We start from the raw sequence: 14,050 nt of genomic DNA on the forward strand, positions 1-14,050 counted from the left end.
TCCTACACACGCGTACACACCACTACACACACGTACACACGTATAGCCATAGACAAATTGAAAGCCAACACGAAGATACGAACCAAAACACAAAATAGTGCGATTTTTTCCCGTGCAAGTGAAATAGTCGCGTGGTGTTATTACAGTAAGAAAGACTGAAGATGTGTCTTTCCAAGTAGACCACTAGCAAGTCACTATTTTATCTCCACAATCCATATTCTTTGATTTTGCATGTTCTCGATCATATTTTCGTGTTCTCATTCCATCTACCTATGACTGTATGCGCACGCACGCTTTCATGGCTGGAAAAACCAAGCTGTTTGTGCAACATCTGTGCGCAGAGTGCGGGGGCAACCTGACGGCGCTGTCCCAGCCCGCTCGTTTGTACAGTCCAGGTTACCCCAAGGAGTACGAGTCCAACATGAACTGCCGATGGATCATCACCGCCGACAGAAACATCACGCTGCACTTCGTCAACGTCGAGGTCGAGGGGTCACCCGGATGCGAGTACGTGTAACATTTCCCAGCAGATGCGCAGCTACAAAGTACTAAGGAAGCACCTGGATGTCCACGAAACAGTGATGGCGTAGGAGTGGGAGCATTTAGGACACTGCTATAGCAATGTCAGATCAATTCCGAAAGGATTGTTAAGTATATATAGCAGTAATGATAGTCCTGTTGTTACCCGACATTGACAGGAAACGTGACGAGACAGCGTTGATCTGGCCACGTGGAAACATGACAGAAAAATACGGAAGGTCCCAAAAGCAGTAAAAAGACAGTGACGATAAAACGATGAGACGTAAATTTGATAGCACGAAAATGGTCAGGGAGTTATTATGATTAATTTAATGAAGCAAACAAAAAATTGATGACCATCCGTCTACTATAGCGATGGTTGAAACGCGAAGCTTCCTTGCTTGCGATTCAAATGGCGAAGTTTCGAAGTCAAGGCAAGGATGAATGTAGTGGAGTGATCACTGAGGGTAGTGCTTAATCGTCTTTTTGAATAAAGACACGTATTAAGATGATTGCCTTTACTGAACAGAGAAGTTTTCACCATTTAAACGTTCGCTGTTGCATCGATGACTTTACAATGGCACAGTATTGTAAGTGCTACCTTCCACCTAGCGGTCTTCAACAGCTCTCCCTACTCTTTCTACATGAGGCATACAGAGACCGGGTCCATGTCTACACGGATGGGTCGGTCACCACGTCCAGTTCTGCCGGCGCTGTTTTGATACCACAGAAGTCGACCGAAATTTATTTTAAGCTTTCAAACTCGACGACGTCAACCGCTTCTGAATTGGCAGCTATTCGGGAGGCCCTTCTACTCATCCAGCAGGAATCGCCAGAAAAATGGGTTGTGCTATGCGACTCGAGGTCCGCTCTTCAGTGCATTCAATCTGCCCTCCGCCGCGGCCCATACGAACAACTTGTGGCTGAAATCCGGTGCTTATATGACACATTAGTCAGGCATAGACATGATATCGTTTTCCAGTGGCTCCCAAGCCACTGCGGCATTACTGGGAACGAACAGGCGGATAGAGCGGCTCATGGCGCCCACACAAGTGCAAGATTGACCCACATCCCTCTATCACGCACTGATGCTGCAAGGTCGCTGCGGTCCATTGCCCGGGAAGTCACTCTCGCTAAGTGGAATACACCCGAGTTCTCTAACGCTCGTCTTTACTCGCTCGACCCAGATTTGCAGCGCCACCTACCTAATAACGTGCCACGTTCGGACGTCACCTTACTTTGTCGCCTGTGGCTAGGTGTTGCCTTCACCGGGGCTTACTCCTACACCATTGGAATGGCCAACAGCCCTGCTTGTGATGCGTGCGCCACCGACGAGACGATTGAACACCTTCTGTGCCATTGTGACCGCTTCGTAACGCCGAGGCAACAGCTCTCCACCACACTTCGCCGACTCGACGACCTCCCCTTTACAGCGCAGACAATTTTGTGCCATAGGCGCTGTCCGACACAGGCCGAAAAAGGCTATAAAAGCCCTACTGCTCTTTTTGAAGGACACGGGCCTGTCTGAACGATTGTAGGGACATTACTATAGTGCAGTGCCCTTATTTCGCCCATTTTATCAGTGGACCGTATTAGTTTTGTGCATTTTCTGGTTGTGTGCGTTGTTTGTACCGCCTTTATAGTTGCCTGGTCACGCCTTGTGTTTTTTCTACTTTTCTTTCTCTCATTTTCTCCTTTAATATGTACCGCTGTCCTTTCTTTCCCTTTCATTTCCCGTATCCCCTCCCCCCCGAGTAGGGTAGCCAACCGGACAGTATTCTGGTTAACCTCCCTGCCTTTCCTGTACTATTCCTTCCTTCCTTCCTCATTGTTCTATTGTGTGTGCGATATGATTGACATGCCTTGTGGAGCCTATCGTTCGCCAGAGTTTCGCGGTGTGCCGGACTACATCAGTGAGACCAACAAACCTCCGCTTTAAAATGACAGTCTGTGCAGACTGTGGAATGGCGCGATTCTCGCCCATCGAAAGTGATGACAGGGTACCGTAGGACCTCGTCATGGTTCTGGCCCTGCACGGCATTTAAAAGTCGCGTATGGCCGTACGCCATCGTGATGTTGATGGCAAGCGTTCTAAGAGTACTTTTCTGGGCCTATTCGATTGATTATTGAAGTATGGAGGGCTCAGCCTGAGCCTCCAGAATGGTTGCCTGAGATGGAAACATTGACAAGTTTGAGAAAGTTTAGCCGGCTTTCTGCTACCCAAGTGCCGGCTAGCAGTTTTATCAATGTAGTGTTTTGTTGTGGGTTTTCGTATTGCCAAAGTAAGGCAATACAGAAAAAAAAGTCCGGAGTGGCGCAATCGGATCGACATCGGCTTCATAACGTGAAGGACCCAGGTTCGATTCCGACCCATGGAGCGTTTTTTTTCTTGAGTCTCTTGTGAAAAGTTGGCTTTCTTGTAGTGCGCTTTGCCGGGCACTGGAGATCATCAGTGAGGCATAGAAAGTTTTGTTTTAAATATTTATCAAGGAGATATATACTTAAAGGAGCCTTCTTTACAGCCGACTTCCTGTCCAAACGAGAGCGACATTAGGACAGCTACAGGGTAGAGACAGAAGAGCTTGTGATTTCAATAAGGCAACGCGTGAAGGGGGAAAGAGCAGTGACAGGACACTGATTACGCCGAGAGCACAGTCAGCACGTGGACTGTCAGAGCAGTGTCACCGAAATGACGGCTGTGTAGTAGTGCCAACCACGCGTCTACAGCGCATTGACATATCTGCAAAATGAGAAATGGGGAATATTAGGAAAGGTACCCAGAGGTGTTCGATTGAGAAGTGACTGGTCGAAGAACGCTTTATTAGACACATTTTCATTTCGTCATTAATAATATTCTATTACTGGTAGGTACGATCACGTCGACCTGCTCATCGGATCGACGGAAGAATCTGTGGACAAGCTTTGCGGCGCCGTCAATAACCATACCGTTTACACCAACTCCACGGCCGTCACAGTGGTCTTCAGGTCGGACGAATCATACGAGGAGAGGGGCTTCTTTATGGAGTTCTTTGCCGACAGCGGACTAGACGGTGAGTTCAAGTTTCACTGAAATCAGTTTCCACTGATTAGGTATCGCCACGAACACCGACTGCAGTAACATGGGCACTGCGGGCTGGGTTCTTGATTATTAAGGGGCTACAAAATCCCGAAAATGTGTGAAGATAGTGGATGTCTTATCGGAGAGTAGTGCCACGGCCTCGTCGGTTGCAAAAACTGATAACAAAATAGCCGCGTATCTGCGCACTTCGCTGCAAATGTTGTTGAATGACGAGTCTTCTGCCGCTGCTGCCTGCTAACCACCCCTTCTCTCTACTCTGCCCACCTCTCACACTGTTTCCCTCCTGTCTCGGTCGTCCCATGATTAACGCAATGGAGATTCTGGAAATTCAATTTTCCCGCGTTCGCATTCCTGGCGCGTCACCTGTGGAGATGTTTTGTCACTGTTGAGCTTGGCGCTCGAGCCACGAGCTTGAGGCTGGAGTGCGAGCACGTTTTGTATATGGGGGTTAAAATATTTTCAATGCATTTTTCTCTACCGCGCAACAACACCCACGTTTATTTTCAATTAAAGGAACGCTGGTAGTATCAATCATGAATTTGTTTTGTTTCGTCTTGTTCAAGAATTCTTTCAAGTTTTGGCCGGGCGGCTGAATCAAGGTACAGACAGACAGACAGACAGACAGACAGACAGACAGACAGACAGACAGACAGACAGACAAACAGACAGACAGACAGACAGACAGACAGACGACAGATCAAAATTGTCGTGTTTAACTAGCCCAGGGAAGACCACCGTCTCAAAAAAATTGGGGTCCAATCCACTCTCTGAAGATGGAATGCAGCGAAGCTACTCCTGATGCGTCTTGAGTAATCGAGGGTTGGCTTTTCTTTTTCCGACATCCGAACGACAACCGAAGAACGACATCCGAGCCATACCACTCCAACTGTGCGCTCGTAACGCAGAAAAATGTATGAAGCTCCCGCCTCGCGATCACACAGTAGCGCCAGGGCATACCGAACTGAAAGGCGACAGCAGAAGTCGAACTATGCGATAATTCTACAAAGAAGTGCAAAATCTATACGCAAAATTCAAGGGGATGTTGGGACTTCCCCAGTCTAAAATCACAACAGGAATGCCGCAAAAATCGAACAAGAATGCCTATCGTACGGGAATGGAATGGATGACTTTATTATAGGAGGAGGCCAATGGGCCCTGTTGGGGGACATGGGAAAAGGGGGTAGAGGAAGATGGATCACATAAAGTCCTCAATGCACTGTGAGGGTTAGCTTAGCACGGTATGCACAGTTGAAGTTGTGGCGAGGACACTCTAATACGACCATGATTGGGGTGTGCAATTGGAGCCGTTCAGGAGCCACAAAGTGTGTTTTTGGGGGGCCATCTAGAGAGTGGGTGAACGATCCGCCATCATACTACTTTACAGAGACCTGTTTTAAGACCGAATTCTGTAATTTTCTGTAAAATTTCGGGGTTGTTTCTGACGTGTTGGACGTGTTCTTCCGAAGTCGTTGGGCGTACTTGCGTTGTAAGGAACTGGTCGCGCTCAGTCGAGTAAGCTGAACAATCCCAGATGAGGTGGAAAAGGTTTGGTGTATTGTTGCTGCCGCAGTAGGGGCACCGCGGACTAGCAAGGTGCCTATGCGTTGTCCATTTGGAGATGACGTCCGGAGTGTAGGCCGAGTCAGCGTAGACTTTATTAGTGAAACTTTCTCCCGTTCTTGGCAGGGTCTGCAGAGGAGCAAGAAAACCAGGTGGTGAGGCGTCGGCAAGCCGTTGCTAACCTCAGCCGTTGCTGAGGCTGAGGTTCTCAGCCGGCAACGGCTTGCCGACGCCTCACCACCTGGTTTTCTTGCTCCTCTGCAGTCCCTGTCAAGAACGGGAGAAAGTTTCGCTAATAAAGTCTACGCTGACTCGGCCTACACTCCGGACGTCATCTCCAAATGGACAACGCATAGGCACCTTGCTAGTCCGCGGTGCCCCTACTGCAGGAATTTTTCTTGTCATCATTTTCGACTAGGTCTGCACACGCGATAATGCAAATATCGAACATCTAGATAATATGGTTTGATTGAGCCCACAAATCACATTCGGACATGCCTGGTAGGCTTTCTTGGTAGGCTCGCAGGATATTTTAGGCCTTGCTACAAATGTAGGAAGTGGGAGAGGGGGAGGGAGGCCAGTTATTGGGTCGTTAGGTGATGAAAGGATTATAGAGAAGACGATGATGATGATAGGAACGCATGGTCACATAACAGCGATTTTTGCGTCGATTCATCGTCTTCTGCTTGGCGACCCATTGAAATCGCCCCTGAATTGGAGCTGTTATTCACGTTCATAGTTTCGACAATCAGAGTCTGTCGCCAGTATAGTGTGCTACGCTTGAACAGCTACATGAATCCAAGACAACTGAAACAAATTTAAAAAGTTTAGTCGAGCGCAGAGCAGAAATGCATCAGTTTTATTGGAGCGGGATGCGACTGCGGCCGCTATCCCGCAGGGAAGGAATACTTCCTTCTGTTAGGATCTCAAATCGCAACGTGCGTAGATGAAAGTGCATAATGAGGAGCCCGTGTTGCCGTAGGAATATTTGCTCGTAAGTCAGCACGTACGGCACTTTTCGGCAAGGGGGGACGCGCGTAAAGAAAAAAACTGTGGCTGATTCCTCTGTCATTGGAATCAGCAAAACACGAAAGTGAAATGGAAATGGGCAGCGAAATCTGCAGCTAAATGAGCATAATTTGCGGGTCGGCGGCTGTCTTGTGGGTGTGCTTGGCGAGTGACATCCTGCTGGCGGGTCACTTCGGAAAAGGTGTACCGGCGAATTTTTTCTCTGGCGCGTAGTTGGCGAATTGGCTTAACTCTCTACATTTTAATACTCATTTATGACCTGTATACAGGGTGATAAAATTTAAGTGGACCGGTTTTTTTAAAAATAGGCGGTTGGCGTTACGTGAAGACCATCTCTACAATGAGGTTATTCGCCCAGCGGGACACGCAATGAGGTGGTAACAGTTGATGTCGGTGGCTTAATTAACTAAAATTGAATAATTACTTTTTGAGTGGCTGAAGTAAGCCGGCATGTTTGCATTGAAAAGTTGGACGCAATCGTGTTTCTACGCAGTTGCATTTGGCGGAATTCTTCTAGTGCATGCGTACTCCGAAATATCGAAATGAGAAGTTTTATTGCCGTTCGCATGATTACGCATCCTAGACAGTGGCGACTGGCGCAAAGCTCCTCCCTTTCGATAGCGGTTCCCCTTACTGCCGATTGCGATAACGCCAGCCAAGACTGAAAGGGTGCCAGTCATCACTTTTTCCTACGCCTCTACCCTGTTGTCAAACTAAACGCCGTGCACAACAAGCACGTCACAAAAGGGAGGAGCTTTGCGGCGGTCGTCGCTGTCTTGCATGCGTAATTATGCGAACGGTAATTAAACTTCGCAGTTTGATATCTCGGAGTACGAATGCGCTGGAAGAATTCTGCCAAATGAAACTGCGTAGAAACAAGATTGCGCCTAACTCTTCCATACAAACATGCCTGATTTCTGCAACCGCGAAAAAGTTAATTATTCAGTTCTAGTCAATTAAGCCACCGACATCAATTGTTACCACATCACTGTGTGTCCCCCCTCGCGCATAACCTCGCCATAGCGGTTGTCTTCACGCACATCTAAGCGCCTAATTAAAAAAAAACTGTTGACTTTACTTTAATCACCCTGTATAGCAATCGAAAAGCGGTGTAGAGAGCTATACCATTTGTGCGAGCTCTTTCAACAAAACTGACATCACTCTAAATAAAAAAAAAAAAACATGCTGGGGTTATAAGGCACGCACTATGAATGCAGAAATCTGTAACGTTTCATAGAAGAAGGAAAGCCGACTGAATGATCCCCACTTGGGAATTATCTGTTTCAATGAGAGTAATTCATCGGGCCTCACCACTAAGCATCAATTATGCTCGCTATGTTTACCTAAATATACAAGCAGCTTTAAGGTGGGAAACAGAAAACAGGGTACTCTCCTCTCCAATGATTAACCTGTTGGGGTTGTCTTCTCTCAGATCACCACTTTCGTGATAATGGTGATGATGATAATGAGGGTGACTGGGACAATTTGGATGCAGTGGCGGGCATACGTAGCGCCAAAGTTTCGCTTGTAGTCAAGGAAACATAGTTTTTATGGTGAAAATGGTAATCTCATAATGCTTTCGTCAAGCAGTTGACCCTTACAACATTCTCGATAAAAACTGTGCAACTCTTACGACGGCGTGTATGAAAGCGCAGAGCTCGCCGACAGTGAGTGCAGCGACACGCTGACCGGGGAGGAAGGCAACCTGACGAGTCCCGGCTACCCGTTGGAGTACCCGAACAACAGAAGCTGCTGGTACCTTATCAACGTCGAACCGGACCGCGTCATCGTCATGCGCTTCGAGGCGATCGCGCTCGAGTTCGATGTGGCATGTGCCTTCGATTACGTCGAGATATTCGACGGGCCTTCCGAGGGTATGTGTGGCTGCTGTTGCAGTTGCAGTTTCAGTTTATTAAGGATTCCAAAAAAGTAGTAGGGTAATAATATTAATTATTATACAGACAAGGGTCCCAAATTTAGATACTGTAACAGAACCCTCGATGAATACTAACAAACAATGAATCAGACCAAGCAAACAAGTAACACGTAATACGAGTGCATCGCTATCAGTTATTCAATACCTTGGGGCGAGTAATCAATATTAGCTAAGTGACACAACATGCTACGAAAAGCAACGCAAAGAAGAAAAAAAAGAGACAAAAGGGAAGTAGCATTTCTGGTTAACGGCAGACATTGTCAATCAAAATACAATTACCTAGGTTATATAACAAAAAAGAACAACTAGCTTATAAGTTAACAGAAAAAAAATTGAAACGACTTTTTGAATGATGGCGATGGAGACATCGATCTAACAGAAAGAGGCAGGTCATTCCATTCAGAAATGACCGCAAAGGCAGAGGTCATTTTTAGATAATTTGTGCGCGATGCAGGTAGAAAAATGTTAAGGTTGGCTGCAAATCTGGTCACTTTGTTGTTTCGTAAAAAAAGTGGTTAATAAACTCAAACAGTAGCTGTGAATTCCGCGATTGAAAGGAAAAAAAAAACGATTATGCTATAAAAAATACCTTACGAACAGGTAGGATTTTATTGCCATAGAGTAGATCGCTTGCACTGGAGTAAGGTGTGCTATTTGTGACAGTATGGATCGCTTGATGGCTTGTTATCGCTTATTACGGATCGCTTGTTATCGTTGATATGCAGCCAAATAGACCCGCAAGTTCTGTTTTGCACCTTGATATTTACAAGCGTCCCTAACGTCCATACCTAAAAAAAACCTGTGGTTGATTCTTCTGTAATAGGAATCGGTAAAACACGAAAGTGAAATATGCAGCGAAATCTGCAGCTGAGCATGATTTGCGGGTCGGCGGCTGTCTTGTGAGTGTGCTGGGCGAGAGACGTCGTGCTGGCGGGTCACTTCGGCAAAGGTGTGCTGGCGTCATTTCTGTGACGGATATGACGTCAGTGAAATCTTGGTGTATCCCGGCATAAAACACTTTCGTATTAAAGTATAAAACCCGAAAGCGAACCTCCCTAAGTATAACTCTTTAGTACTAAATGTTGCTTCCCCACAAGAAGACCATGTGTGCAAGGGTGCTCCATTTAAGGCCGCTTGCTTCGTTGTACTAGCGTCATTTCCGTGATGGTTATGACATCAGTGAAATCTTTGTGCATACTGGAATAAAACACTTATGCGCTAAAAGGCGCGATAAGAAATAACATTTTTATACCCACGCGAATGCTAACGGCGGTTGGCACTTGGACGCTGTGCAGAATTCCGTGGTGCGTTGATGTCCGAGTTCTAATCTGCCAGGCTATGCAATGTAAAGTTAGGTCCTGATTCGTGTAAAAACTACGATGATACGTAAAATGCAAACATCTGGAACGATGACAGGCATTTACTCATAATGGCAGCCATTTTCCGTCTAGAGGGATCAGAACATGTTTACAATAACTTTATCAAAAAAAGGCTTGTAAAGTGGCATGGCATCTGCTCTTAGGTTTGAGAAGTGTGGGTGCGTTTGCGCGTGTAACAAAGCTCCTACCCTTGTTTTCATATGTGTTATGCCCACTTGTTCTAAAGGTGAATTAACCCTGCACTTGCATTTTTCCAGACTCCCAGTCGTTCGGCCGGTTCTGTAGTGACTCCCAGACGCGGGTTCTCCGGTCTACGAGTAATAGCGTCCTCGTCCATTTCAAGTCTGATGATCTTCAAAGCGGTCGGGGCTTCCTTCTTCAATACGTGAGCCACAGAGAAGGCCTTCAAGTGACTCACGAAGGAGGTGTGTGGTGTTAGTTTGTCTGTTGTTCTTCTGGTCTCGAGGGCAGAGATCGGCAAATTGTCACTTGGTCTTCTGGACAGTGGAACCACACCCATGTCTTTGATAGATAAAGTTGTCTGCTACTACAGTTAAACCTGGATATAACGTAGTTGACAAAAATCCGTAATTTCTCGTTACATACAGGTTTTTGTTACACGCAGGTATCGAGTTAGGGCTTGCGTGAATGAAGCAGACACGAAACCAGACTGCTAAACATCGGTCACGGTGAACCCACTATTCAGGGATTCAAAGATTTATTTCACAGGGAAAAACTGCATAATTTGCGCCTGCTGGTTTTCCACGAGATTTAAAACTACATGGCACTGAAAAGGAGCAAGGTCACTTACAACCGTACGCGCAAACGTAACTCCAGTATCCCTTTTGCCTTTTGACACTTTTTGGTGCGTTAACACGTTTTAAGGACCAAACGTATGTTGCAAGGGCGCCTTTTGCGAACTTGAAGCTCTTTTCCGCAATCAAAATTGTTGAGAGGTTGCCAGCTGGGATACTTTACCGGGCGGCGACGTTCTTCTTTCTCGCCGGCGGAGACGGCATTTAAAATTTCGAGTTTTTCTTGACAAGACAACAATTTTCGTTTTCTGGCAGCAGAGCGCCGACACTACAAGCGGGCCTAGCACCTATTAAGCACCACACTCACACGTGGGAACGCAGAGTAGTCTGCGGTACGGGCGAAATTCGCTAAATTAATGCATTTCTCAGCCTATTTTTCAGAAAAATCGCAAAAAGCAATGACTCGCCAACGAGGCGAATTCGTTACATCAAGGTTTACCATCGCAACTCCTTCGTTACATGCATCTCGCAAACACATGGGCGAGATGTGTTCGCGAGATGTATGTAACGTGCTTTAATATTGTGTCAATGGGTAATTGAAAATATTTGTTAAACCAGGAATTCGTTACATACAGGTTCGTTACATCCCGTTTTAACTGTACTGGTGAGAAACTTGTTCTGGAAATAGCCGCAAGTGCTCTCGTAGGAAATGAAGTTACAGTACAGCGTTACAGTAACGTGTTGTGGTAATTGAAAGAGGGCAAAAGCTGTCGCCCCATCATTCACAAACTCTACGGACGAACTCGTGGGGCTATGCTGAAAAAAGCAACGACGCTTTCTATTTGCAGTCGTGGCTGTAAAACCAAGCCGAATACATGAAGAATGAAGGCCGAAGCAATAAACACCGTACGCAACCTTACTACGACCGCCATCCTAGGTCAATTGAAGCTGGTTTAACAACTAGTCGACGGCGTACTTTCACTTTTGTACAAAATTTAACGGAACAGAAACACCGGTCATCCTACTTGTAGTGATGATATTGTTGTGCACTTTAAGGCAGCACAGACAACTACTTCGACTTACATACCTGGAAAGGATGATGGCCTGTAGTACTGCAGCAGCTACGTTATGAGAGTCTTTACTGTTGTGAATACGCAATTGCGGACTTCTAAATTCGGCGTGAACTTGTTAAGCCTGAAGTGGGTTCTTTCAAGTCTCTGTTCTAGCTCTTGTGGATGAGAGCCAGATTGTGTTAAAATGTTTAATGACATCATTAATGTGTAGTCCACTTTCGAGTTTACTTGTGGAGTCGCCTTAACCCAAAAAAGGTGTGGGAAAAGTTGGAGGGCGCTCAGTTTTTATAGTGGAACCCCAAAGTCAGGTCACGTCGTTCACACCTTTTGACGCAAAGGTTGCCCCATTTATAGAACCTGTGGACTACCGACGAAAAGTTGAAGCCATTTTATTTATTTTCGCTTCCCTTCTCTTCTTTCGAAGGCTTGCTCTTTATCGAGGTCTTTGACTTGCTGACTCATTAGACTGGATTTATTCATTTATTTTCGTTTCACTTTAGAGGGCCTGCTCTTAATCGAGGTCTTTGACTTGCCCACTCATTAAACTGGTTTGATTTATTTTCGCTTCACCTCTCTTCTTTAGAGGGTGGCTCTTTTTCGAGGTCTTTGACCTGCTTACTCATTAGACTGGCGCAGTGGCTGATGTGTGTCGTTTCGTGGAATCTGGACGTCCTGTTCCGTGCAGGCTGCACCGTGGCGTCGGACTCGCATAATGGCACGGTGACCACTCCCAACTACCCGGACACATACCCGGCGTTAGCTTATTGCCTTATCGACATCGAGGCACCACGGGAGGCGAAGGTATTGTTGCAGTTCAGCGACTTCTCTCTGGAGCAGGACACCAACTGTTCTTCTGATTTCGTTGAGATATGGGATGGGCGCAGAGATGGTAAGAGACGCTTCGTTCGCAGTTATTCTACGGCGCCGTTCTACCCGTTGAATACCCTTCAGTTCCGCATTACCACAGAAAAGTATTTATTGCACAGAAATATAGAGCTTTAATTTGAAAACGCATTTGCAGCTGAGAGAAAGAAACTCACTTATTCATAAAATATATAAAAAGCATTAGTTGTCCTCTCTTTACATGGTTTGTGCCTTTAATCGAAAGCTGTTGCAAACCACACTAAAATGGTAACTTCGGTGCTGACTTTACCCGAATGACCCAACAACATAGGTGTCTAATGAATTCTACGCAATCCTTGAACCACGAGGTGCCTTGTCGTAATGCATAAAATATTTAGAGGTTAAACATAAGCTGTGCCCGCAGAGTTTGATTGTTGTGAGAACTACCGGTAAGAAAACGTATTACCAGCATTTACCAGCAATTACCAAACTTTATTGCCGAAAGCTCAGCTTCAAATTTGTGTGGTGAGCAGCTTTCATAGTCCCCAAAAGATCTTCCTCCTAACTCCCCATATTGCCTCATTCGAAAGGGTGGCATTCCTTGGGTCGAGTGTGCGGAGACGGAGGCGAAAAGAAGGACATTGTCTCCACTGAGAGCCGGATGCGACTGAAGTTCTCGAGCAACAACGTCTCTGAGTTGCGAGGGTTCATTGCGAATTTCTACCTGGTGGCTCCGATGGGTGAGTGCGGGAGAAAACGTCTCATGGACAGTTAAAGTGAACAAAAAATCGTCAATTGACGAGAGACCTGTTGGCGTATGCATAGGCGAATACACCCTGACGAACTGGTCATCATAATCATCATCATCATCATCATCATCATCATCATCATCATCATCATCATCATCATCATCATCATCATCATCATCATCATCATCGCACCACCATCATCATCATCATCATCCTGTTTGTGTCCACTGCAGGACGAATGCCGCTCCCAAAGATTTACAGCCACGCCCATCGAGTGCTTACTGAGTCCATGTTTTTCCCCCAAATTTTCGTAGCTCATTGCGCCAATGAGTTCTTGGCCGACCTTTAGTGCGTTTGCGGTCTATTGGCAGCCACTCTGTCAAACGGATGGTGCACCTGTTGTCCCTCATTCGCATTACGTGACCAGTCCATGCCCATTTCCTTCGCTTAATTTGAACTAGAATGATATCTACCTTAGTACGTTCCCTAATCCATGCGGCTGTTTTCCTGTCCCTAAAGCGTGGCCCCTAGCATTTGGCGTTCCATGGCCCGTTGTGCCGATCTAAGTTTCCTTTCAAGTTGTTTGGTGAGATCCGAAGTTCTCGCCCCGTAAGTCAGTACTGGAAGAGCGGATAGATTAAATACGAGCTTTCTGAGTGGCAGAGGAAGCTTACCAGTCAGGATATTTGAGTTCTTACCAAACGCACCCCACGCCATGCTCATTCTGCGAGTAATTTCGCGTTCATGGTTTGTCATGGACTGGTCATCAGTCACATAGTCAGGGAACAGTAAACCGTTGAAAGGCCGCATTTTACTAGCGAAAAATAGACGCGGACGAAGCTAGACTACAACTGAGAGTCTTGTGCAATAATGTTGTAGTCTAGCGAGTGTCCTGTGTGCTTCCTCTTCGTCCGCGTCTATTTTTCGCTAGTAAAATGCAGTCAGATAACCAACTAGCCCAACTTTATGCCTTAACGTTGAAAGGACTGAATATGTTCTGCTGAAGTAAAATTTTCGTCAGTGGTTAGGTAGGTGAGAACGCCTCCCGTGTACAATCATGGACTAATGAAACAAGATCACGAAAACATGAGGCAGAACACACAAATAGCGCGATTTATTTCCATGCCG

At 46.2% G+C, this 14,050-nt stretch overlaps 1 protein-coding gene across 1 annotated transcript in view; it reads left to right on the top strand.

Moving 5' to 3' along the window:
• Window positions 1-14,050, top strand: part of LOC144138060 (mannan-binding lectin serine protease 1-like) — a 45,995-nt gene that overhangs the window by 6,667 nt on the left and 25,278 nt on the right. The window contains exons 3-8 of the mRNA XM_077670134.1: window positions 342-507; window positions 3,388-3,569; window positions 7,843-8,061; window positions 9,760-9,927; window positions 12,016-12,219; window positions 12,764-12,913. Coding sequence (XP_077526260.1) covers window positions 342-507; window positions 3,388-3,569; window positions 7,843-8,061; window positions 9,760-9,927; window positions 12,016-12,219; window positions 12,764-12,913 — 1,089 coding nt within the window. The remainder of the gene's footprint in view (window positions 1-341; window positions 508-3,387; window positions 3,570-7,842; window positions 8,062-9,759; window positions 9,928-12,015; window positions 12,220-12,763; window positions 12,914-14,050) is intronic.

Source organism: Haemaphysalis longicornis, unplaced genomic scaffold, assembly GCF_048455015.1.
Source record: "Haemaphysalis longicornis isolate Haplotype H1 unplaced genomic scaffold, Haemaphysalis longicornis Haplotype H1 scaffold_5, whole genome shotgun sequence".
Lineage (NCBI taxonomy): Eukaryota > Metazoa > Arthropoda > Arachnida > Ixodida > Ixodidae > Haemaphysalis > Haemaphysalis longicornis.